Here is a 21,360-nt window from a genome sequence, read left to right on the forward strand (position 1 = left end):
GCGATATCTTGTTCCTAGTGGTATCTCCACGATCTTGAGTCCTGAAAATCACTCTTCAAGTTCTAAACTCATCCTCCAACTTCCAAATGTGAAACTTTGGTCATTTGGTATATATATAGAAAATAAGATAGTGTTGAGACACCTAAGCGAATGAAGGATAGTGTCGAGATACTCTACTGCGACGTTAAGATGTTAAGGATGAAAACTCCCCGGCTTTGTGGCAACATTTTGGGCATAGAGACGTTGAAATCTCGGGATTTATGACTTGAATCATTCCTACTAGACATGTTGTACTCCCACTTGAATCATTCCCTACTTTTCAATCGGTTCTTCTATTTACACCCAATTAGTTTCAATTTCATCATCATTCGTCCTGAAACCAAAATCATTGGTTCGGTCCTGATCAAGGGGGTGTATTACTCAAATCCATACCAAAATCATTGCAATATCCCTTTCTAAAATCAATAGCAATCGAGAAACGACACAAAACTCGTGTGAAACTTACCCCGTGGAGGCTCTCACACAGCAACATAAAGCTTCTGATTCCCCCTCTCCATCCCATAAACACGCGACAAACACCCAATAAGACCATCTATTCAACACCTAACCACGAATCATCTAACAAAGAATCCAACCAAACCAATCCAATCCATCAGAAAACATTCCTACCATAATGCATCTCAGATAGCTCATTTACAAGAGCAAGGAGGCCTGATAGGAATTTGTCCAGCCATTTCTTCCCTTGCACACAATACTTATCAATTATGTGGTTGAACTACTATTCAATTCAATTTAATCAATAACCAAGATTTTAAGTTATAAAAGCCATATTTGAAGTTCCTTTCTTTTTCACGGTAAAGAACAAACCAATACCAATAATCTCAGTTTATGAAAGAAATTGAAGAACGCTGGGTGTTTCTAACTGCCATCATTTTCTCGCTTTGGTGGGTCTGAACTAACAATGGGCAGATTTCTTCTGTATTGAGGTGATGTTAACCTTCTTTCCAATGGAGTTTTCCTCTTGCTGACTACAAACCTGTTGACACCTTTGCGCATTGGCATGATCGATGGAAAATCTTCGTCCGGAATCTGACTTAGCTCAGAGATGTCCTTGATCTGAGCAACACGACGGAACCATCTTTGCACTTTAGCCTCCTCTGACATGTCCAATGGATCTGGTTCAGTGACCGCTGAACCCTCCAAACTTTTTCCACTCCATTTCTCTCTTACGTTTGGCATCTCGGATGCTGGAGACGGATTTCCCGCTACACTTGTGTTGTTATTCGCCACATTCTTGTGACCAGGTTGAGAGCTAACCAAATTTGTGTCTAGACTTTGAATGTTGGGTACTCCGTATGCTGTAGCTTCATCGCTCCGACTGGAATTCCGTGTATGGAGTTCTGAGTTGAACCTGCCTGCTTGAGTTTCTAGATTATCAGACTGTTGAGAGTTACTTCTATCATCGATACCAATGCTAGTGTCGTATGACTGAGCTTCAGTCACTTGACCATTTGAATCATCTGAGAAGGTCTCAGTCACTTGACTATTTGAATCATCTGACAAGGCCTTATCTTTTTTTGCAAAATAGTCCGGTGGGAAAGGAACAAAGGGGACAAAGTTGGAACTGCCAGCTTGCTCCATGGCAGCACGCCTCTTATAAGCTGGAGACGTTAAAGAGCGGTCTTTCTTCTTACTGACAACAAATCTATTTTCTCCCTTGCGCATTGGCATGATCTCAGGGAAGTCTTCATCAGAAATTGCACTAGGAAGATCTGTCACGTTGTGCAGTTCGGCAACCCTTTTAAACCATCTCTCAGATTTTTCAGTTTCCTCCTTCCCTTCATTAATTTTCTGAGTCGGATTCTGCGGTGGAGAAGGAATATCTCCTACTTCGTTCAATCCATTGCTCTGGGAAGTACTGCCTGTCCACTCATTAGAGCTTGATGGAAGGGATTTGTTATTATCAGTACCAACTACCTCACTCTCCATGCTTGAATTCTTAGGCTTTTTCGCAAACATATCTGGGGGTAATGGAACAAATGGAACATAACTGGAATTACCTCCTTTCGGGGACTCATATTGCGAAGAACCTGAAGTGGATGATAAAGTATAATTGGTACGAATACCTTGCTCGTTTCCAAAATTCGTGGATTGAGAATTAGTGGATAGGCGACCAAGAATGTCATCATGGCTTGTTGTTTTGTCAAGAGAATTGTTAGAAGCAGACAGTTCACTGCTGTTATTTTCTGGAACTCCATCGTTGCCCAAATTTCTTCTGTATTGAGCATTAGCCAACCTCCTCTCCAGAGGCGTCTTCCTCGTGCTCACAACAAATCTGTTAACTCCTTTTCTCAATGGCATTATTTCAGGGAAATCTTCATCTGTTATTGAGGAGCCCGAATCAGAAGTACTGTCCAGCTGAGAAATCTTACTAAACCAGCGCTGAGCCTTCTCTTCATTTGCAGCCAACTTACTATCGATATCAACCTTAATTGTGTGACTTCCATTGTCATTCCCTAAACCAGAATTTATGTTAATGTTACTGAGAGATGGAGGCCCTGGCCTTTTGCAATCACACCTTAAGCACACTGTATTCCTCCCATAATTGAAAAAATCACATCTGCCAAAGTAATCAGAATGAAAGTTTAATTTAGTCATTCAGAACAGGGGAAATGGAAAGATGTATCAAGTCTGAGAAAGTAGAGAATCACTCCGTACTGAGGGCATTCCCATTCTCCACCAATCAGCTGTCGCTTTGGTCGGGCCTCCTCGCATTCAAGGCATTTCACATTTCTTGCGAAGTTCATGAAACTACATCTACACTCGTAAATATCCAAAACAGATTATCTCAGTAGGGCACAAACATACTTTACGTGCTAGATCAGAATACAGCAAAGATACAACCAGAAGAGGCACAAACATTTGAAGATACAACCATAGCAGTATAAAAGGTAGCAAAATAAATGAATATCTACCTTGGACAAATCCAGTCCCCTCTTTTCATTTCAACTTTTGGCCCATACGGCCCACGTGATTGGCTATATTTGTCAGAAAATTGATTGTCTGTCTCCAAAAGCTTCGGATCTGGATTGCTAAAACAAAGCTTGCATATTTCACTTAACAGATTCCTCATAGATGATTCTACCTGATCTCTACTGTACAGATTACTTTCTGAAGAAACAGTCGGGTTTCTGGCATAGCTCAAGATAAATTTGAATAAATCAATCGTCCTTGCTTTATCAGAATCCAAAACCTACCAATGGTGATAGCACAAGTGAATATTGTGAAGTGGTTTTAACACTCGCAAAATCAGGGGCTGGAATAAATGAAGTAAAAATGGAAATAGAAATTCTTCTTGATGAAAGAATTAATCCATTGCTATATGGGAGGCAGAAATATAAACCTAATTAAAGTTGGATATTTGTAAACAATAAAGTCAAAACATGAACTAATCACAGCTAAAAAGGCTACGACACTTTAAAAAACAAACAAAAACAGTACACTCATTTCCTCTGTGCGCTTCCAACCACATTTTGCTTCCTTAGTAAAAACCCTTTTAACCATGGCAAGGTATCCTTGTCTCCCAACCCAAAGCCTAAGGGTTACAAAAATGTCCCAAGTTGCAATCAATGCAAGAAACAGAGTTATTATAAAGGTTCGTATTCTCAAGTGCTCCCCATATCTTGCAGTGTACTAAGTTCAACAGACTTTGGTATCACAAATTTCTCACGGTGTACACATTATGGTCTTTCTTTTCAAGGACAGTTATTTGCATTAAATTGAACATTAATTTGAGAAATTAAAATCAAATTAATAGGACTTGAGTTAGAAGAGTTTGTACTCGACTTTCTTCTCAGTATAGTGTCTTTCATCCTTCTTCATTTCTAGGGGCTTGATTGCTACAGTGTATCTTCAAACTTATCCAAGAAGGAATTTGAAACTTTTGGTACCATGAAATGTCATTGGTGCATTCCGTATTATTAAATCTCATAGAGACCTAATTGTTTCCGTAAGTGAGTAAGGGACTGCAATACTTGGTCACTGCTATCTCCCCTTGCCTCCAGTCACGTAACCACCTTCAATTTCAAAAGACTGGTATTTCCTAGATCATCAAATGTTTCCTTGTTTGCATCCAAATTTTCCATTGCAAATTCATATAAAAAACAGGGCAGGAACTTCTTCCCTGTCTCAGTAATCATAAAATTGATGAACCAACACGTCATCATGTTAATCTCTGCTTTCGTCATCTTAACTCCAGTAACATTTCACTTTGTACTTGTTCCAAGAATATAGTCATCCCTTCTCCTCTTGCATACAAACATTAGAACTAATCATGAACATGATAGATAATTGCATCCATTAAGCTTGTGACTAGTTATAGGACGCATAGACAACTATGAGATCCATGAGCTAGGGGTGTGGTACTTGGTGGAGCCTAATAAGAAAAGATATGGATATGGATACGAGACACGGATACGACATGACATGTACATTGTGACACGTCATTTATCTAGGATATGAACACAACAAAGACACATTTATTAAAACTTCCACTTAAAAAAATATATTATCATTTTTATCCAAGACTCCCTTAGTTTGATGTGTTATTTGGTCACTTAGATAGTGTCAATGTTAATATAGCCCCCTGAGATCAAAAGAGCACTCTAAAACACTTCTGAAACAAACACAAGCAATTATGAAGAACTAACAGATACTAATCTGGAATCCATACTTACCTGAGTTTCATCGCCTTGTAAGAACAACTTCATCTTCCTCAATGAAGCATCCCCGTCTCTGAACAGACATGGGTTCACGCTTTCAACCAACACCTCAATATCCCTCCTAGGAAGCAATCTGCCACAGTAAAAATAAATAAATAAACAAATACAAGAAGGTAATGATCGATAACAAATTGGCTTCCTTTTAGTATACAGAGCACAAAACGAACCCTAAGAGATGTTCACGGCCGCGGGAAAATGCCAAGCACGCATTAGCCGCATTCACAAACTCAGCTGGCAGCTCCTGAACAGCGACGAACTCATTCCCAGAACCCGGACTACCAAAATAGCCACCGGAGTCGAGGCTCCCGAGGAAATTGGACCATTCTCGCCAAATATAAGAATCCGGAGAAAACACGCCATTGACGGACCCAGATTCTTCAAAATTCCCGAACTCATCCCCTGGAGTGGAGACCTGGGAATGGACATGGCGAGAGGCTCTAATTAGGGGAAAGGAAGGGGATAAGAATCTGTTTCTGGGCTTAAGAGAAGATCGGAAGAAGTTGTGGTAGTGAGAGGCGAGGCGGAGAAAGGAAGGGCGGCGGTGGTGGTGAATGAGAGGAAGAGGAGTGGATAGGAGGACGAAGAACCTGGTGGCTCCGCCCATTGCGGCAGAGAGAAACGGTGGCGAGTGGAATCGGAGATAAACCCTACGGTGAAGATAGAACCACGAGAGGGAGAGTATTTGTCCAGCCCATGACCATGTGGTTCATAACTTGGAGTTTTCCGGATATGGGTTAATTTCAAAATTAATTTTTATTTCAAACAAATAATAGTAAAAAAGTAAAAAAAAAAAATCAGTGACATTTTTTTTAAGATTAACCTATTGTGCATCGTCCCGATTGCTATTCTTGAACTTTTATAGGAACAGAAGAGGTCGGTGTTTATTTGGTTCTTTATCCTTCATCTAATTTTACAAGGTAAATAGGTGTTCAGATTCTCCTAATCCTCCATTAGACTTCTTTCACTCGTATTTTACTATCTCTTTTGACTTTTTCACTCGGAGAACAGACTTTAAACAAATAGATTCACCAAGCGTAAATGGAAACTCATTCACTTCGTAAACTCGTGTCTTTTTTTTCTTATGATATCTCTTCCTCTTTTTCTTAGTGATACTCATAGGGTGACTCGATTATTGTGAACCGAAAGAGGTAAAATAATTTTGTTTGGAAGAAGATTTAATGAATTGCGTTGTTTTTTTTTTTTTATTGATTTGGGAATAAATTGATTTTTGTGAGAGAATTTGGTTTGTGGGCACTAGTTTTGGAAGTAGTAGGGAGATTTTGGATGCAGGGCTTTTGTCAAAGTGATGCCTAATACATTGGCCAAATTGGAGCAAAGATGATCACCCCATGCCAACACTCATGAAGCTCTTAATTACATCCACTTAATTCTCCAACAAATCTAAGCTTTCAACTACCCAAACCAAACCAAATATTCCTTCTGTGATTGATATGGAACCGAAATTAAATACAATTACTCTAAATTACTTTAAACGGTAGCCCACCCAAAATTTATAACAACCAAACTTCATTCTTCTTTAACGTGGCATGAATTGAAACATCTTTTGATAATTTTGACAACATTTTCTTCACATCTTCATTGAATTATATTATATGATTGATGTCTTTTAGTTCATATCAGTGATGCTAGTTCAAATTAGGAGCATATGTATAGATAAATCGACACCACATCAAAATGAAAAAAAATCTCATGACTCTGCATGATATGGTTAAGGTGCACTTTATCCTTGAATGACTCGATAATAAGAACTTTAAGATTTGAAACAATTATATGATGGGTAATCTCATTTTTTTTTAAGAGAACATTTAGATAAGCCCAACACATGCTGATGGGATAGTTTTGATCTATAAAGACAGTCTTCACTTGTACAAGCTACTGTAGATTATAGTATAATAATCTAACCCGATTGGAGGAGAATATCGGATTTAGATTCTGAATCATGATCTAAAATCTTAGATATAGAGCGTTACCAGTTCTAAATATATAGATATACATATAACCATTTGATCGATCAATTGGCATGTGTAATGGCATGCACAAACGAATTACACTCGTAAAACATTAATCCCCCGAAGTAAAAAACCCTAACCGAATCAAATCATCAAAAGTTGCTGAATGAAAGACACAACTTCAGCGTCGGAACCCCTAGCCATAGCCACCGTGTCGACTCCGCATGCCTCCACCAGGTCCGTGGAGGGTCCGGCGTGGCGCCCACCGTCGTAGGCCTGAAAAATGTGGTGGAAGTAGTTATGGTGGTGGTGGTCGCCGTCGTGATCGGAGGGAGGATGGTAGTAGAGGCGAGCAGTTTGCGGACAGTGAGCGTGAAATCTGGCGGCCATTCTCACTCCAACATCCAACAATTCAACGAATTTCCCCATTGATGTCTTTGATGAGAAATAAAGAGAGGCAATGAAGACGAGGAGAAAGAAATCGATTTGGGATATGAAGATTGGGGCAAGAGCCGGTTTATATAGCCTGCCGATTTTTTGACTCCGCGTCGGGTTTATTCCTACTTGTTCAGAATTTCTTTTTTTGTTATTGCAATGGAGGGCTTCTTTTGTTCTTATTTGCTATTTTCACCTGCCGATTTATTTCTTTAAATTTGTAAAACTAGTACTCTTTTTTTTTTTTTTTTAATTAATAAATTTGGCCCCTAATTTAAATTATTATTCGAATATATTTTATACAGAATCAATTAGATTTTATATATTTTATCTTATTTTTAGATTTGGTTGTTAGAATATTTTCTTTCTAATTAGATCAAAATTAAAAAAATGTAAAAAAAATAATTAAACCTTTCAATTTCATTAAATTAGACCCTTAATTTAGTTAAATTTGCTGCTCTATTTTTCTTAATTAAAAGTAAAAATAAATAAAGATTCAAATTATCAATATGTTAAAAATTTAAAGTCTAAAATAGAACAATTTTTTTTTTTTTTATTAAAATGGGATGAAATACACTATTAATAAACCAAAATTAAATTGCAAATACAAAGAAGAAATGGAATTTAAAAAAGTTTTGGGCCAAAAATGAAGGACAAGGAAGATGAAGGATAAATGTATAAATATATGAAAACAAAGGGACCATGACCGGCCGGGTTTCCACGCTTCTTGGACCATTTTGTGTATAATTTGTCCATTTGGGAGTTCCAAAGGCCAAAAAAATCCAAATTGATGGCTCCAAAACTCTAGTTTTTCCGCGTTGACCTTTTCAATATACGTTGACCTTCAGCTATCCCAAACGTTGAGGACCATTTGACTTCAATATTATATTAATTGGAGTGCTATTTTGAAATAGGTTTAATTATATAAAACGAATATTTTAATCCCGACTTCATCAACCAAAGTGAGCATAACTCAACGATATTTTCTTCCCTTAAAGTTGAAATTTCGAATCTTCAAATTCTCACCCTTAGTATGCTAAAAAATTACTTTATTATTTTAAGAATTTTATTTTTACTCTTGACGTGAAGTCAAATATTAAAAAAAAAAAAAATACAAAAATAAGATTTGGTAGGGAGGTGTAAGAACACGAATATACATGGACATGGTTCAACTATGTCTAGTGGAGTGTGTTTGATGAGTTTGTTAGATGTGCATTAAATTTGGGTGAGTTAGGATCGTTTGTTCTGGCTTTAAATTGTTAGTTTGGTGAGTATTATGACATTGTATTTTAAGTAGCTTCGATCATTAACTTGAGAGCTATGGAATGCGTTAGGTGGGTTTGTAGGATTTGAAGTGCGTTTAATTTGGTGAGTTCGTAATATGTGGAGTGAATTTAGTTGAGTTAGAGGGTTTGGTGAGTTCATGGCATGTGGGGTGAGTTAGGCACTTTAGTTGTGGAGAGTTTGATCGTCATGGAGTATGTTTCGGTGAGTTCTTGTGGTTTAGAGTGCGTTTGAGTGAGTTGATTTAACATATTTTGTTTGGCTTTTAAGGGATAATTAGTTTAGGTCAGTTTCTTGGATTTGAAACGTTTGTCGAGTGAGTTTGTGCGATGTAGAGTGAATTTAAGTGAGTTAGGGTTGTTCGTGTTTGGCTTTGAATGATTAATTTGGTTTTTGTTTTTTTTTCCGACATTTAGGTACTTAAGGAATGTGTTTTGGTTAGTTTATTGGATTGAGATTGTGTTCGGGAGAGTTAAGCATATTTTCTTTGACTTTTAAAAGCTAATTAATTTAGGTGCGTTTTGAGTTAATTTAAGTATAAATGAGTGAAAACATGCCATTTTTAAGATACTAACGAAAAGATATACATTGTTAGTATAGATAATAACTATCAGTTCTTTTGAGCATTTCGTAACTATCTGTCCTATTCTCATAAGAATTATTCTCGTTCAAATATAATCTATTTATATAACTTTCTTTTATTCGGGTGTCATAATAGTATCAAAAGAGATATTTTTATTCGAGTACTAAAAGAAATTGAGAAGAAAAGAAAAGCATAACGAGCCGTATCAACTTAAGTTATATTACTATTCTCGAGCTCATTCTCAATGTTCTCAGCCACTTTCTGAGTGATATTCTCCTTTGCTTCTCCATCTCCAACATGATCATGACTCGAAACTATCGCATCGACCCAGCAGCGGAGCTTCTTAGTGGCTACTTCGTCTAACCTAGGGACAGTATGACCTTGAGGATGCCTTTATGATGAGAGGCTCATGAAAGGTAGAAGCAAGTTCTTTAGAAGGAAGCTTCAACCAATCCTTTTCCCCTATCAGGTGGACAAATTTGACCTTTATTTTGTGCTTGTAGGCAACCTCACAGATGCTTTCATCTTTGAACTTTGTTCCTGGTATTGACACAAACATTTTCATTGTTGGATGCTCCTTCAACACCTTCCCCTGTTTCGTTATTTTTGAACTACTTACGATGTTACGATATGGGTAAAAAATGATCGTAAATTTAGTGTTGTTTATTGATTTTGACTGAATTTGATATATTGAGTTAGGTTCATTATGGGTATCAATTACAGTAGTTAGGTTCATTTTAGCGGTAACATCATTTCAGGTATGCTAGATTTGTTGGCGTTAATTAAGACGTACCTGTGCTTGGTAACCCAACAAGAGTGCTGACAATACCGCGCCCGGGATAAAAGATTAAAAAATTAAAATGAATTAAATTATGATTAAGAGTAAAATTAAGGTAAATTGAAACCATTCAAAATAAGGAGGTGGAAAATATCCTTCGATCTCTGATTTTCCTCCGGCTGGAAATATAGCATCTGGAAATTCCTATTTCAATATACAAAAATAATTATATAATTAGAAAATTTACAAAATAATGTTTTAATAATGAGTAAATAAAAAAGGAAAATAGCATATGAAAGTGAGCGAAAATGGAAGGATCCCAACTACCAACTGCCTCCCTCGTGGTTACCCTTCGTCCATACGTTTTGCCTATCAATATCAATATCAATATCAAAATACTACCGACCTTCAATAATCGTATCAAACCCATTCTTAAACAAAAATTCAACTTGTCAAGTCTATCATTAAAACATTTGAAAATAATTTACTTTAGGAAACAATTTTTAGGCTTTTTTTTTTTAAAACTAATTATAAGAGCACTTTTTAACGATCTCATTACAATTCATGAAAGCTCAAGAGTATTTTTTTTTTTTTAAGACAAAATGCAAAATTAAAAGGTATTTTTAATTAATATATTAGCTAATAAACGAAAACCAACAATATGCTATTTTGCATTCTCTAAGTTAGTGAAACTTGGCTCTTTTAAACCAAGATTAGATCAAATGCATATGTGGCTTCCTCTTTGAGTTGTCAAAATGAATACATGGCCTTTTCTTTCACGTTCAGCTACGAGAAATACTTCCCAAATGGTTACAAATATCTGATACATTTATACCTCTAGACCGAACTCAACCTTAAGGTTAATGCTACAAAATTTAGAATTCTGAAAAACAAATGATGAACTTCTAACATGCAAAAAGAAGGCCAAAAAAGAGACTCAGATTCGTCAAGCAGACCACCCTCCACAATCTATATGGTCACCATTTATATAAACCTGAGCCCAACTTTTACTCCCCGGAAATAGAAGTAATGAAGTCCATTGAGAATGTCACAAGAAAAATCTTCTGCGGCTTGTATCCATTTCAGGCTGAAAATCAGAGGAGGTTGGGAACAACGAATTAGATAAACAGGATGTATCATATGATCTAATAGTGTGTATTTCATGCATTTTGGGGTCGAGATCCTAATGGAGAAGGGAGACAGAGACATACCTTATGAACCCACTCGTATTCCCCGCCTTTTGTATCGAAAGTTCCATGCTGCAAACTGATCAGTTTCATTGTGAAACGAGGACCGCATTCCTGAAAATTCAAGTCTCAGAAACAGTTGTATCTACAGTAATATTCCTCCCTCTCATATTAAGTCTCCTAATATCACTTCCCCATTCAAATCTAAACAAGATTGACCCAAAATGAATAACATAGCAGTTCTGGTCAGTAAGTGAAGGTGTGCTTGCTTGCTATAACCCCTTTGGATGAGCTGTTTATTTCATCTATGGAGAAAAGAGTTTCAGATCAATGGGATACGAAAAGCCCAATATGTGAGATTGCACAAGTAGGATAATGAAATCTTACAGTTAGGCATGTTATCACATAAGTCAATTTTACTCCCTGCACATCCTTAAGTCAAATTCTAAATTGATTTAATAAACAAAAACCGATAGAAAAACTATTGACTAAGTGCGAGGATTAATGTAAAACAAGAGTATGTTACAACGAATTCTTTTGGCTTCCATACTGTTTCTCACAAAACCCACTCAACGTTTATAAACTTTTTCAAGTCCAATCTGTTGTACTCTTTCTTGATTATGAATGAATTATTGTTAATCACCAGCCCCAAAAAAATTAGAAAAGCAAAGAAGATCGAGTTGTAATAAAAGAGACAATATAATAACAAGTAAACGAATATTGAAGTCTCCTCATAAAAAAAACAAAAAAAAAAACCACCATAGACTATCACAAAAAAAGAATCCTTTTATGTGAAATGGATGGGCAGATTTTGATATTTACCTGCAGCCGTGCAACTACTTTTGGCTGAGAAGCTTTCTCACCCTTATCCTTGGATTTAGTTTTTGAGTCAACCTCTTTTTTATTTTCCTTGCCTTCAAAAATGTATCTGAGATGACAAAAGGCACAAAATCATCATTCATCCAAACTCTCATGCATAGAGAACAAAAATATTTGAACCAGATACAGAATCATACCTATGATGCCGGAAGAATATAAAATCACGTTGGTTGTGAAATGTTACTACTCGCCGACCACGAAAATTAGGATCTTGAGGAAATAGTGTCTGTATTAATCTAAAGAAACGAGGCAACAATAAAAGTCAATGCATTGAGAAAATTAAGCAGAGATATCATAATCATATAGATGTAATGAACAAGAAAAAGTAACCAGAATCCTAACTATGAAATGCAGTCTTTCAGAAGAGGTTTATTTTCAAATAACAAATTTAGGTACAGAAAACAACCTTCCAATACGAAGACCAAGGCGTGTCGTGAAGTTAGTCAATACAAGCTCTGGCTCGTGGCCGGTTGGATTTCCATGATTCTACAAGGAAGAAAGGATAAAATGGTTAAAGTTTCATGGAAATTATATACCTTCGAAAAATCCAGTAGTAGTTAACATGCAGCACAACAATTCAAAATCAGAACTAAGTGGAGCATTCTATTTCATTGAATTGAAACAGCATACCTTAATATCCTTACGTAAGACAACATTTGATATCTTAAAATGAGCAGTAGGCCCCTCAGGCAACCCGATAATTAGAAGGCCATCTGCAAGAATTTCAATACATTAATGTAAATTGAGGAAAGAATCTAATTTATTGAACAACTAAGAAAACAAACTATTAAAGAAAAAGAAAAAGAAAAAGAAAAAAACCAAGCTAGAAAGGGACAAATTAACATGCAAGAAAGAACAGCAAGATTAATGAAAGACTAGCAACTTACCTAATTTTCTCCTACTCGTATGAACAACAATCAAAGAAGTGAAGTCCCTGGCATTTGCATATTCTATAATCTACAAGAAAGAGAAGAATCACGTGTGCAAAGTTATCGCCAGAATAACAAGCTACAAGCCTTTCTTCCATACTATTTTTGTGTTATTCTTAATTTTCTAATTTTCCTTTTCCTTCTGTGTGTTCATTAGAAAATACAAATATGAGTTGAACCTTCTTCAAATCATTAGTTCCTCTCTTGTAGTAATGTGCATTTGGTATCACTGAAAGCAACTCTGATATAAAATCAGGTCCAATCTGCAAATAGTAAGTCATATACAAGCAGAAGATTAAAATATAAGGTACCAAGTCTCACTAAATGTGGATGCTTTAGGAAGGTTTACGTGAAGTGCAAGTTGCTAAAAAAGAAAGTACTGTCTAACTCGTAATAATGAAGAATCTTACACTAGAATTAAAACGACAAGTAGTAATTAAAACTTTTGGCACAATGTCCCGCTTTATTATGGAGCTAAATTCATCAGCATCATTTCCAGCAAATAGCTGCAGAAAATCAAAACTGGACATATTACAAGTGTGTAATCTAAATGAAACGAATACGAAGTAAAAATATATATTTAAATAAAAGCTACAGCAATGTCATATACTAAGATTTAACAAGAAGAAGGGTAACCTCTTCATCATCAGGTTTGCAAACAGTCTCATCAACCTCCCTGGTGTTCTCAATGGTGCGAGGAGTTTTCCTAGGAGGAGGCTACAGAGAAAAAAGATAAATGCTAAGTCAGAAACTTTGAAATAGAAGATAAACAGAATAGATGAGTAGATGATATGATACTTCTTCTCCAAGTTCAAGAGCTTGCTTCTCAGCAGCATCACGAGCCTTGGCCCTCTTGCGTTTCTCAAGCTTCTTCTGGTTTTTGAGGTTGGCATGAACTTCTGCCCTCTTTTCCTTGTTCTTTATCATTGATGGAACTAAATCCCTGTTCTTCTTCTCCTCTCCCATTTATACTCCCTGATCAACCTGTAACATAATTCAAAAATTGACAAATTAAAGATAGAACAAGTGAAGTTGAGAAGCAAATCATATCTGACCAATGGTTCAAAATTAAACAATGGACGGGTATGTCAAAAGCTTATGAGTACTATAGCTTTCTCTAAATAAGCCATAATAAAACTTATCCTAATTAGTATTTCCAACACCACCAACAATTATTTCGGTTCTTAAGCTTCATCAAGATTCCAAACTATCAACCATCAAAAGAATTTGTTGGGACTTGGGAGGGATTTCCAATTGAAATTTAGAAGTCAAATTACAGAAAGTTGAAAACATATCATAATTGTACTCTCTTATTACTCCAATACTTATAAACATGAATAACAACCATTGAGGTTCTTAAAAGTCATCAAAACCACCAACCATGGATATTACAGACTACAAAGATTCAAATTGAAGAACTTAAAATACTAAACATAAAACCATCGAAACCGAAGTAATCAAGAAAGTGAAACTATATTCCCACATTCATAATCTAGTAAAAAGTTCAAATCACACGACCAAACTTCAGAATATCAAAACCTAGCAAATACAAGTTTAGAAACGCGCCCGAATTAGACCGCAAGTCACCAAGAGAAAGAACAAACCTTCACCTAGAACAACCAAGTTGATTCGCGAGTGTGGAAAAAACAAAGTTGAACACAAACACAATGCAGAAAGAAGAAAGCAAGGGCAGACTTAAATAAAAAATTGGTTTCGGGTTGGGCAGAATTTCATAAATGAAAACAAAGATCGAGTGTACAGAACACTGCCAGACACTATAATATCCGATTTTCTGCAGCTACAAGACCATTAATTCCTAACGAAAATCGTTGATTCTGTAATTGCAGGACGATTAAACGCAAAGAGAGCGATAAATGAAAGTGGAAAAGAGAAAGCTAACCCGAAATATAGATTGCGGAAGAGGACGAAGAAAAGGCGCGGCGGTGGAGAAGGGGAGAGGCGGCAGAGTTGAAGCCCACCGATTGTAAGGGTTTTGGGTTTTTTCTTGTTTTCATTTTATTTTTAATTTGAGAATCTAAAGAAAGGAAAAAATGATAGAAAGTAAGCGGCCCAGTTAAGATTCGAACCTATGACCGTATGCCTTAACCAGGTAAACCAATAGGCCAATTATGAAAATTATTTTTATTGGATCTATTTAGTTAAAGCTTTTCAATCAAATAATTTAGCCATTTAAAACTATTTAATATGTCTTTAAAATTTTAAAATATTTTAAAGATTTTCTTTCAAATTTTTAAATTTATATTTAACATACACCTAACTTTCAAATTTTTTTTAAAAAAAAATTAATTGTTAAATTTTAGTATAACCCTGGACTTATAAAAACACTCAATAATTTAAAATTTTGTTAAATACAATATTGAAATTTAAAATTCTATTAAACATAAATATTTATGGGAGTTTACTATGCATAAATTAGTACATTTTAGATGTATTTATTGTTGACGATTTTTTTCAATAATGAAGAGAGAATTGGGAGATGATAGAACTGATAAATTTGGATTAATCAATGGATAAATAAAAAAAATAGAATTTTAAAAATTAAGTTCGACATTAGACATTAAAAAAGTCTTATAAAAAAACAAGATTACAATTTTAAAATAACATTGATCTTTTTTTAGTTTTATAATAAACTTAAAAGCGAAATTGTTAGGTTTTAAATTTCTAGATAAAATCAAATACCTTAAAACCAAACTCAAATCAAGGGCTTTACAATTTAAAACTTCTCTAATTACAATTTTTAGTAAAAAACTAATACATCAAATAAAAATCGACTTCTAAGATGATAACTTTGATGTCGAGATCGAACTCAAAACTGAGTTTGGTGAGGAGATCAAGCCGACAGTGGTACTGTTACCATAATAGCATCATTTAAGAATATTGTAGCGCTAATAATATAAAATTAAATATATCACTTAATAACGTTTTGTGCCAAATTGGTAAAAGATCAGATACAACAGTGGCACCAGAAAATTTTCCTGTATCCACACATTACAAGCCCTTGGATACAAGTTAAAAGTCTCATAAGCTGATAGGTCAAGAAACTGATAGTTATGAGTAGAACAAGATAAAAACTAATGATACTAACAAAATTGAATTACAGAAACTATCAGTTCCCCTTCAGGTTTTTTGAAACCTAACTTTAAATCAAATGATGATCTGATTCAAACCTAATTCATCGCATCAATCAGTTCATTGATATCATCCTCTCTATTCCCAGCATCTCCACCCTCCTTGTACAATGACTTTTTCCCTTGAAGTCCACTTCCTGGCTTTTCAAGTTCAAAAGGCCATAGAAAGGAAATTACCTCCCTAAAATGTGGGCCAACATTAGCAATTTCATGCACAATATCCTCCATGCATAGGATTCCATGCTTGCCCAATTCCTGAAATTTACCATTAAAGTAAAAGAGAATAAGGCCATGTGCTTAAAAACACTTTTGACAGTTAAAAAATCTTTTTCAAATGCTATCAAAGTCCTTCCAACCCGGGAGTAGAGTAGCTAAGATGGTTTGTCGTACCTGTTCGATGATGTTATTGTCAGTTAGAGGAACTCTTTGTTTGTCTATCTTTGCAAATCCCTTCTTATGGACGAGCTCCCTCACATTTTTAAGATTAGGGTATCTGAAATTCAACCAAAATTTCAGTAAAATCATGGAGAAAGAAGCGTGAAATCTAGTGGACCTAATATAAGAAAAATGACTGTTCACATACCCATATGTCACATATGGCTCCACCCTTTGTAGCTTTCCTAGAATATGCTCATTGGCCTTCGCAAAGACCCCGCTGAAAACTCTACTTAATCCGAGCTTATATAAGAGAGTCCTTGTCTTTGGATGCATATCGTTCTTGCTGGAAAAATGTAGTGAAGCAATTACTAATCTTGTGAAGCTACACAAAAGGAGGTTAAAGAAAGTAAATGTTAAGACATTCTTACCCCTGTATCCGAATTATAAAAATCAATTTTGATTTTGATGGCACCAAGGCAGTTCTTTTTCTCTTTATCCTGTGCTTCATCTTGACGAAGTCGAGTTCCTACATAAGATAAATGTGTATGAAAAGAATCAGGGTGATGCTTAACATGTTGATTACTAGGCACATAGTTAAAAACCCACTAGAAGAAATTTGAACATGTTGATAAGAAAGCACATGATTATCGAAGACAAATTTGAATAAATATACTTATATATACACGATTAAGAAAAGTTACTTAAGAGGGGATTTATGCATGTGTTGATTAAGCATATTTCACACTAACTTCAAAGTAGATGAAACAACTTCAAAGTAGATGAGTTACTCTAGCACGATATTCTCTGACAAATTCTTCAGGCAGCTTAATAAAACCATCCTTGTTTTTCTTCGAATTGAGCTTCCTTAATTCCAACTGTTCCTTTCTTCTCAGTGCCGCCAGTTCATTGACCTTTCTCTTCTTCAGTATAACCTCTGGTATATATGTGAGTGGCTTTGGATCCTCTTCCGCCATCGTAGGTCACCTGTAGACAGAAAAAAATATCAAAATGAAACTCCCACTCTCAATAGCAGAAACTCAATGAATTATAGAGCAAGCATATCGTAAACTAAACAAACAAAGCTAGCCTTAAACACTAAAATTGCAGACGGTATTGTACGTGACCAATGAGGGAGAGAACATTAAATATGAAAGAGTTTCAATTCGAAGTGGTGTTATGCTACAAAAGAATCATTGAAAAAACAAAAACAAAACGAACCGCAGTGATTTATGGTGCAAATGGCAACAATAGCAAACAGTTAGCTCACATTCAACACACGAGACTATCAACAACCAATCAGAAAAACAAACCGGAAAGAACAGCCCGTAGTGAATACCAACAGGGCAAGGGAGTAATCAACGCATGAAACAAGCAACAAGTCGTTTTTATAGTGAGAAGAAAGACGGATGGAGATCGGGAGTATACCAGTAATGACAATAGAGTAGAAAGTCGCGGGAAGCTGCGATACCACGATCGGAATAAAGACGGCGGCGAAACTGATCTGCGGGAGAAGGAGATGAAGACGGTGTGGGTTTAGGGTTCCTCTTTCTTTTATTTTATTTATTTATATAGTGGGCTGGGTTTTAATGGGCTTTATGATTGGACACAATTTTTTTCACATAGTGGGTTGGGTTTTATTGGGCTTTATGATTGGACAATTTTTTAATATAGTGGGCTGGGTTTCTTGGGCTGGGTCCTATTGGGCTTTTTATTGGACAATTTTTAATATAGTGGGCTGGGTCCTATTGGGCTTTTTGATTGGACAATTTTTCATATAGTGAGCTGGATTTTATTGGGCTTTATGATTGGACAATTTTTAATATAGTGGGCTGGGTTCTATTGGGCTGGGTCCTATTGGGCTTTTTGATTGGACAATTTTTCATATAGTGGGCTGGGTTCTATTGGGCTGGGTCCTATTGGGCTTTTTGATTGGACAATTTTTCATATAGTGGGCTGGGTTGTATTGGGCTTTATGATTGGACAGTTTTTAATATAGTGGGCTGGGTCCTATTGGGCTTTTTGATTGGACAATTTTTCATATAGTGGGCTGGGTTTTATTGGGCTTTATGATTGGACAATTTTTCATATAGTGGGCTGGGTTCTATTGGGCTTTATCATTGGACACAATTTTTCATATAGTGGGCTGGGTTTTATTGGGCTGATGATTGGTCACAATTTTTATTGGGCATCCTCTTGTACCCGGTTTCGTGGTGGGACCCACATTGTGACCCGAGATGCTATATAAATATCGCCGTCCTTTGTACGCTATGACACAATTAAAACTCCGTCTTTTATTATTTATCTATTTATTTGTTTGTTTTTGTATTTAAATAAATAAAAGGAGCAAAAAAGAATTAAAAAATAAACAAAAGGAGAGAGAAGAAGAAGAGAGAGAAGAAGAAGAGAGAGAAAGAGCTTCGTCCGGTCCTGACGAACCATCTTGCCAAAATCAGAATTCTTACTCTCTTGTCTTCCTTTCTCAAACCCTAAAACGGACAAATTCCAATTCCAGTTTGCTCCCCGGAGACCGGCTACCTGCCACCGTGTTCCACCACCACCGTCGCCGCCGCCGCCACACACTTCTACTCAAACCACTTGATCGTTGCCTCGACTTCGAAATTCATCGTCGGCTGCGTTTGCCCCCTAAAATTTGGAGATTTTGTTGTGTTTCTGTTGACTTTGGAGGTGATGGTTCTGAAGCTAATTCACCCGCCATCATCGTCCTTCTGAGTCCATTCCAGGTGTTGCATAGTTCATTAACTTCGTAGATTCTTGTTAGCTTACTCTTAATTTTGCTTCTTAATTATGCTGGGATTATCTGGGTTTTTATTTTATTTTATTTACTTAGTATTGCTTCTTTCAATAATATTTTCATCCATTGAATTGAAAGACGGTTTTTTAAGCATTTTGAAGCCGTGTAGCGTGAAGTGCATGGATCTTATTTTTCTAATTTTTGTTGCTGTGTGATTTGGAGCATTTCTTGTGACTTAAAATTGAATTTCATGTTATGTCTTAACAGACACAGAGCAATTGTTTTGTTGTGAATTTGAGAGATGGGTTCGATTGATTTTTTTGTTGTTGTTGGAGTATTGATAAGCTGTCATGTAAAATCCTATCCAGTTATCATTTCTGTGAAGCTGCTGAAGTAGATTATAATTTTTCGCAGGAATTTTTTTCAAGTTGTTTCTCCGCATCATGTATCATGCTAAGAAATTTTCAACTGCGAGCTTAGTTCCACATAAATCTCAAGGTGCCGAACAAAGTGCAAGTGTTGCGGTTCTTGGTGGATCTACAGCCAAAAGTCCAATGCCACCTGGGGGAGGTGGAAAACAACGGTTGCGATGGACATCTGATCTTCACGACCGTTTTGTGGATGCCATCACACAACTTGGTGGACCAGATAGTGGGTATTTTCTTTTTAGTAATGTTATTGTGCATTTTCTTTCATCTTAATTTTCAGGATTAGAAAAGGGGAAAATATTGAATGAAGCCATGCAACAATTTCTTCTCCGTACTAGCTTGATTAAATGTGGTTGTATGCACATTTGTAGGCTAGATGTTTCTATTTGATGAGTTCAAGGGGGTTTGAAATGAAGTAGTGTAGTAGAAGAGTTTACAAGGCACAACTCGGAAGTTGATATACGTATAGTCTTGAGTATTAAATGTGGTTCTATGGTCCTATGTTGAGGGGCTTGAGGTGTGCGCAAATTTGGTCCGGAGACTTGCCAGATGCCTTTATTTTTATGTTACAAAGCCACAAGAAACCATGAATTAGGGGAAAAAAGGAGTGCATGCTTACATTCTTGTGTTACCAAGATCCCTAGGGGATTGAAAAGCATTCTTCTAGGTCATTTATTATTGTAAATGCTATCAGTATTACTTTGGTAAGAAACAACTCCCCCTATATGTAATAATGCTTCACTAGTACTGAGCTTATGAAAAGCTATCGTATGGTATCAACAAGGAAGGAAACTAGCTACAAAATATAGGTTTCTGTAAGAGGAGAGTAATCTTGGCGTTGATGAAGCATTGTTTGCATTGGAATATGTTTATGAGATAACTTTTAACTTTTACTTTTCTGGCCTTGTACACATCATGAATGTTATCTTTTTTTATGTCATCTCAATCCTTCTGGCAATATTGCAAAGCCATCCTTACATCTTGTTAGGAGAAAACTAGCTTTGAAGTAGGATACATCATGAATGTTGTCTTTTTTTATGTCATCTCAATCCTTCTGGCAATATTGCAAAGCCATCCTTACATCTTGTTAGGAGAAAACTAGCTCTGAAGTAGGATAGAGTAAATGTATCCATGTCGAAAAGTGAACTTTATCAATTGACCACCACAACCAGTTCGCAAAAAAGTAATGATATTAGAATGATAAAATATAACTTATATTCTTAAACGTATAATTATATTTACAAAGAAGATTTTTAGCTTTTCTTTTCATACAATATAACTGAACAAAAAGGAAGAAATTCGTTCAGAAAATGAAATCAGGAAGAAAAGCGGGAAGAAAAACTCCAGTCCAAAAGAAATTACTGAACTGAGAGAAGTTATACTGCAATAAAAGAGAAGTCCTAAGCTTGCACCAAGTGGAAACCACAAAAAGTATTCCATCCAACAAAAATGAACTTTTTTTTTTCTGTTACTTTCGCTCTGAAAAGTCCCTTAGAGTGTGCTTCTAGTATTCGACCAAAGAGACCTTTCTTTGTCTTTAAGGGCTGTTCATCAAAGAAGAAATAAAGAAGGCTTGATATATCCTTATAAATTGGGGCCATCCATCCAAAAGAATTGGTTAGGTTGAGCCTAAAACGGGACAAAAGGGTGATTATAAAAGGAGAGAAAGGAAGGGTGGCATGTAAGCTGTTTGCATAAAAGTAATATAGTACTTTCACGTTAGATTATCCACCTATATATTCTACTTAATGGGATATCTAGGAGTCGAGTCTACCAATGGTCAAAGAGCTCCGGGGATTTTTTTTTTTTGGGGGGGGGGGGGGGAAC

General features: G+C 36.0%; 4 protein-coding genes and 1 pseudogene across 5 annotated transcripts in view; 1 reads left to right on the top strand and 4 right to left on the bottom strand.

Annotated features, from left to right (window-relative positions):
- Window positions 1-762: 762 nt before the first annotated feature.
- LOC111447301 (zinc finger protein VAR3, chloroplastic) lies at window positions 763-5,523 on the bottom strand. The gene is made up of 5 exons (XM_023086390.1): window positions 4,949-5,523; window positions 4,737-4,854; window positions 2,976-3,253; window positions 2,719-2,817; window positions 763-2,620 (listed from the first exon to the last, which is right to left on the bottom strand). The coding sequence occupies exons 1-5, from the start codon at window positions 5,383-5,385 to the stop codon at window positions 919-921; spliced, it is 2,634 nt and encodes an 877-aa protein (XP_022942158.1). The 5' UTR covers window positions 5,386-5,523; the 3' UTR covers window positions 763-918.
- Window positions 5,524-9,185: 3,662 nt separating this feature from the next.
- Window positions 9,186-10,261, bottom strand: LOC111463264 (annotated as a pseudogene).
- A 253-nt stretch (window positions 10,262-10,514) lies between these two features.
- On the bottom strand, window positions 10,515-14,847 carry LOC111448557 (ribosome production factor 1). Its single transcript, XM_023088229.1, has 12 exons — window positions 14,727-14,847; window positions 13,625-13,810; window positions 13,463-13,543; window positions 13,237-13,332; window positions 13,006-13,089; window positions 12,785-12,854; window positions 12,528-12,610; window positions 12,304-12,383; window positions 12,035-12,133; window positions 11,841-11,946; window positions 11,043-11,132; window positions 10,515-10,918 (listed from the first exon to the last, which is right to left on the bottom strand). The coding sequence occupies exons 2-12, from the start codon at window positions 13,790-13,792 to the stop codon at window positions 10,880-10,882; spliced, it is 996 nt and encodes a 331-aa protein (XP_022943997.1). The 5' UTR covers window positions 13,793-13,810; window positions 14,727-14,847; the 3' UTR covers window positions 10,515-10,879.
- Window positions 14,848-15,727: 880 nt separating this feature from the next.
- Window positions 15,728-17,915, bottom strand: LOC111448566 (60S ribosomal protein L7-1-like). 2 transcript variants are annotated; one of them, XR_002711466.1, is made up of 7 exons: window positions 17,779-17,915; window positions 17,142-17,337; window positions 16,782-16,879; window positions 16,559-16,696; window positions 16,366-16,468; window positions 15,920-16,230; window positions 15,728-15,888 (listed from the first exon to the last, which is right to left on the bottom strand). XR_002711466.1 is itself a non-coding variant. In XM_023088242.1 (6 exons), exons 2-6 carry the CDS (start codon window positions 17,325-17,327, stop codon window positions 16,015-16,017), a joined length of 741 nt encoding a protein of 246 aa, XP_022944010.1. In that variant the 5' UTR covers window positions 17,328-17,337; window positions 17,779-17,915; the 3' UTR covers window positions 15,728-16,014. The 2 variants fall into 2 exon arrangements, 1 of the variants encoding a protein (XP_022944010.1); XM_023088242.1 differs by having other exon boundaries at window positions 15,728-16,230.
- A 799-nt stretch (window positions 17,916-18,714) lies between these two features.
- The window catches only part of LOC111451116 (myb family transcription factor PHL7-like), a 5,491-nt gene continuing 2,845 nt past the window's right edge, over window positions 18,715-21,360 (top strand). Inside the window, exons 1-2 of the mRNA XM_023091403.1 lie at window positions 18,715-19,094; window positions 19,520-19,756. Of these exons, the coding sequence (XP_022947171.1) occupies window positions 19,549-19,756 (208 nt within the window). The 5' untranslated portion in view covers window positions 18,715-19,094; window positions 19,520-19,548. The remainder of the gene's footprint in view (window positions 19,095-19,519; window positions 19,757-21,360) is intronic.

This window comes from Cucurbita moschata, unplaced genomic scaffold (genome assembly GCF_002738365.1).
Source record: "Cucurbita moschata cultivar Rifu unplaced genomic scaffold, Cmos_1.0 Cmo_Scf00001, whole genome shotgun sequence".
Taxonomy (NCBI): domain Eukaryota; kingdom Viridiplantae; phylum Streptophyta; class Magnoliopsida; order Cucurbitales; family Cucurbitaceae; genus Cucurbita; species Cucurbita moschata.

Coding starts and splice junctions, on each gene's coding strand:
- LOC111447301 (XM_023086390.1), bottom strand. CDS start 5,385: ATGGGCGGAGCCACCAGGTTCTTCGTCCTCCTATCCACTCCTCTTCCT. Junction 4,855..4,948: donor GGCCGTGAACATCTCTTAGG/GTTCGTTTTGTG, acceptor TTACTGTGGCAG/ATTGCTTCCTAGGAGGGATA. Junction 3,254..4,736: donor TACAAGGCGATGAAACTCAG/GTAAGTATGGAT, acceptor CACCATTGGTAG/GTTTTGGATTCTGATAAAGC.
- LOC111448566 (XM_023088242.1), bottom strand. CDS start 17,327: ATGGCGGAAGAGGATCCAAAGCCACTCACATATATACCAGAGGTTATA. Junction 16,697..16,781: donor TTTATAATTCGGATACAGGG/GTAAGAATGTCT, acceptor ACATTTTTCCAG/CAAGAACGATATGCATCCAA. Junction 16,231..16,365: donor ACAATAACATCATCGAACAG/GTACGACAAACC, acceptor GGTAAATTTCAG/GAATTGGGCAAGCATGGAAT.
- LOC111448557 (XM_023088229.1), bottom strand. CDS start 13,792: ATGGGAGAGGAGAAGAAGAACAGGGATTTAGTTCCATCAATGATAAAG. Junction 13,544..13,624: donor CTCTTGAACTTGGAGAAGAA/GTATCATATCAT, acceptor TTTTCTCTGTAG/CCTCCTCCTAGGAAAACTCC. Junction 12,134..12,303: donor CTTGGTCTTCGTATTGGAAG/GTTGTTTTCTGT, acceptor TCGTTTCTTTAG/ATTAATACAGACACTATTTC.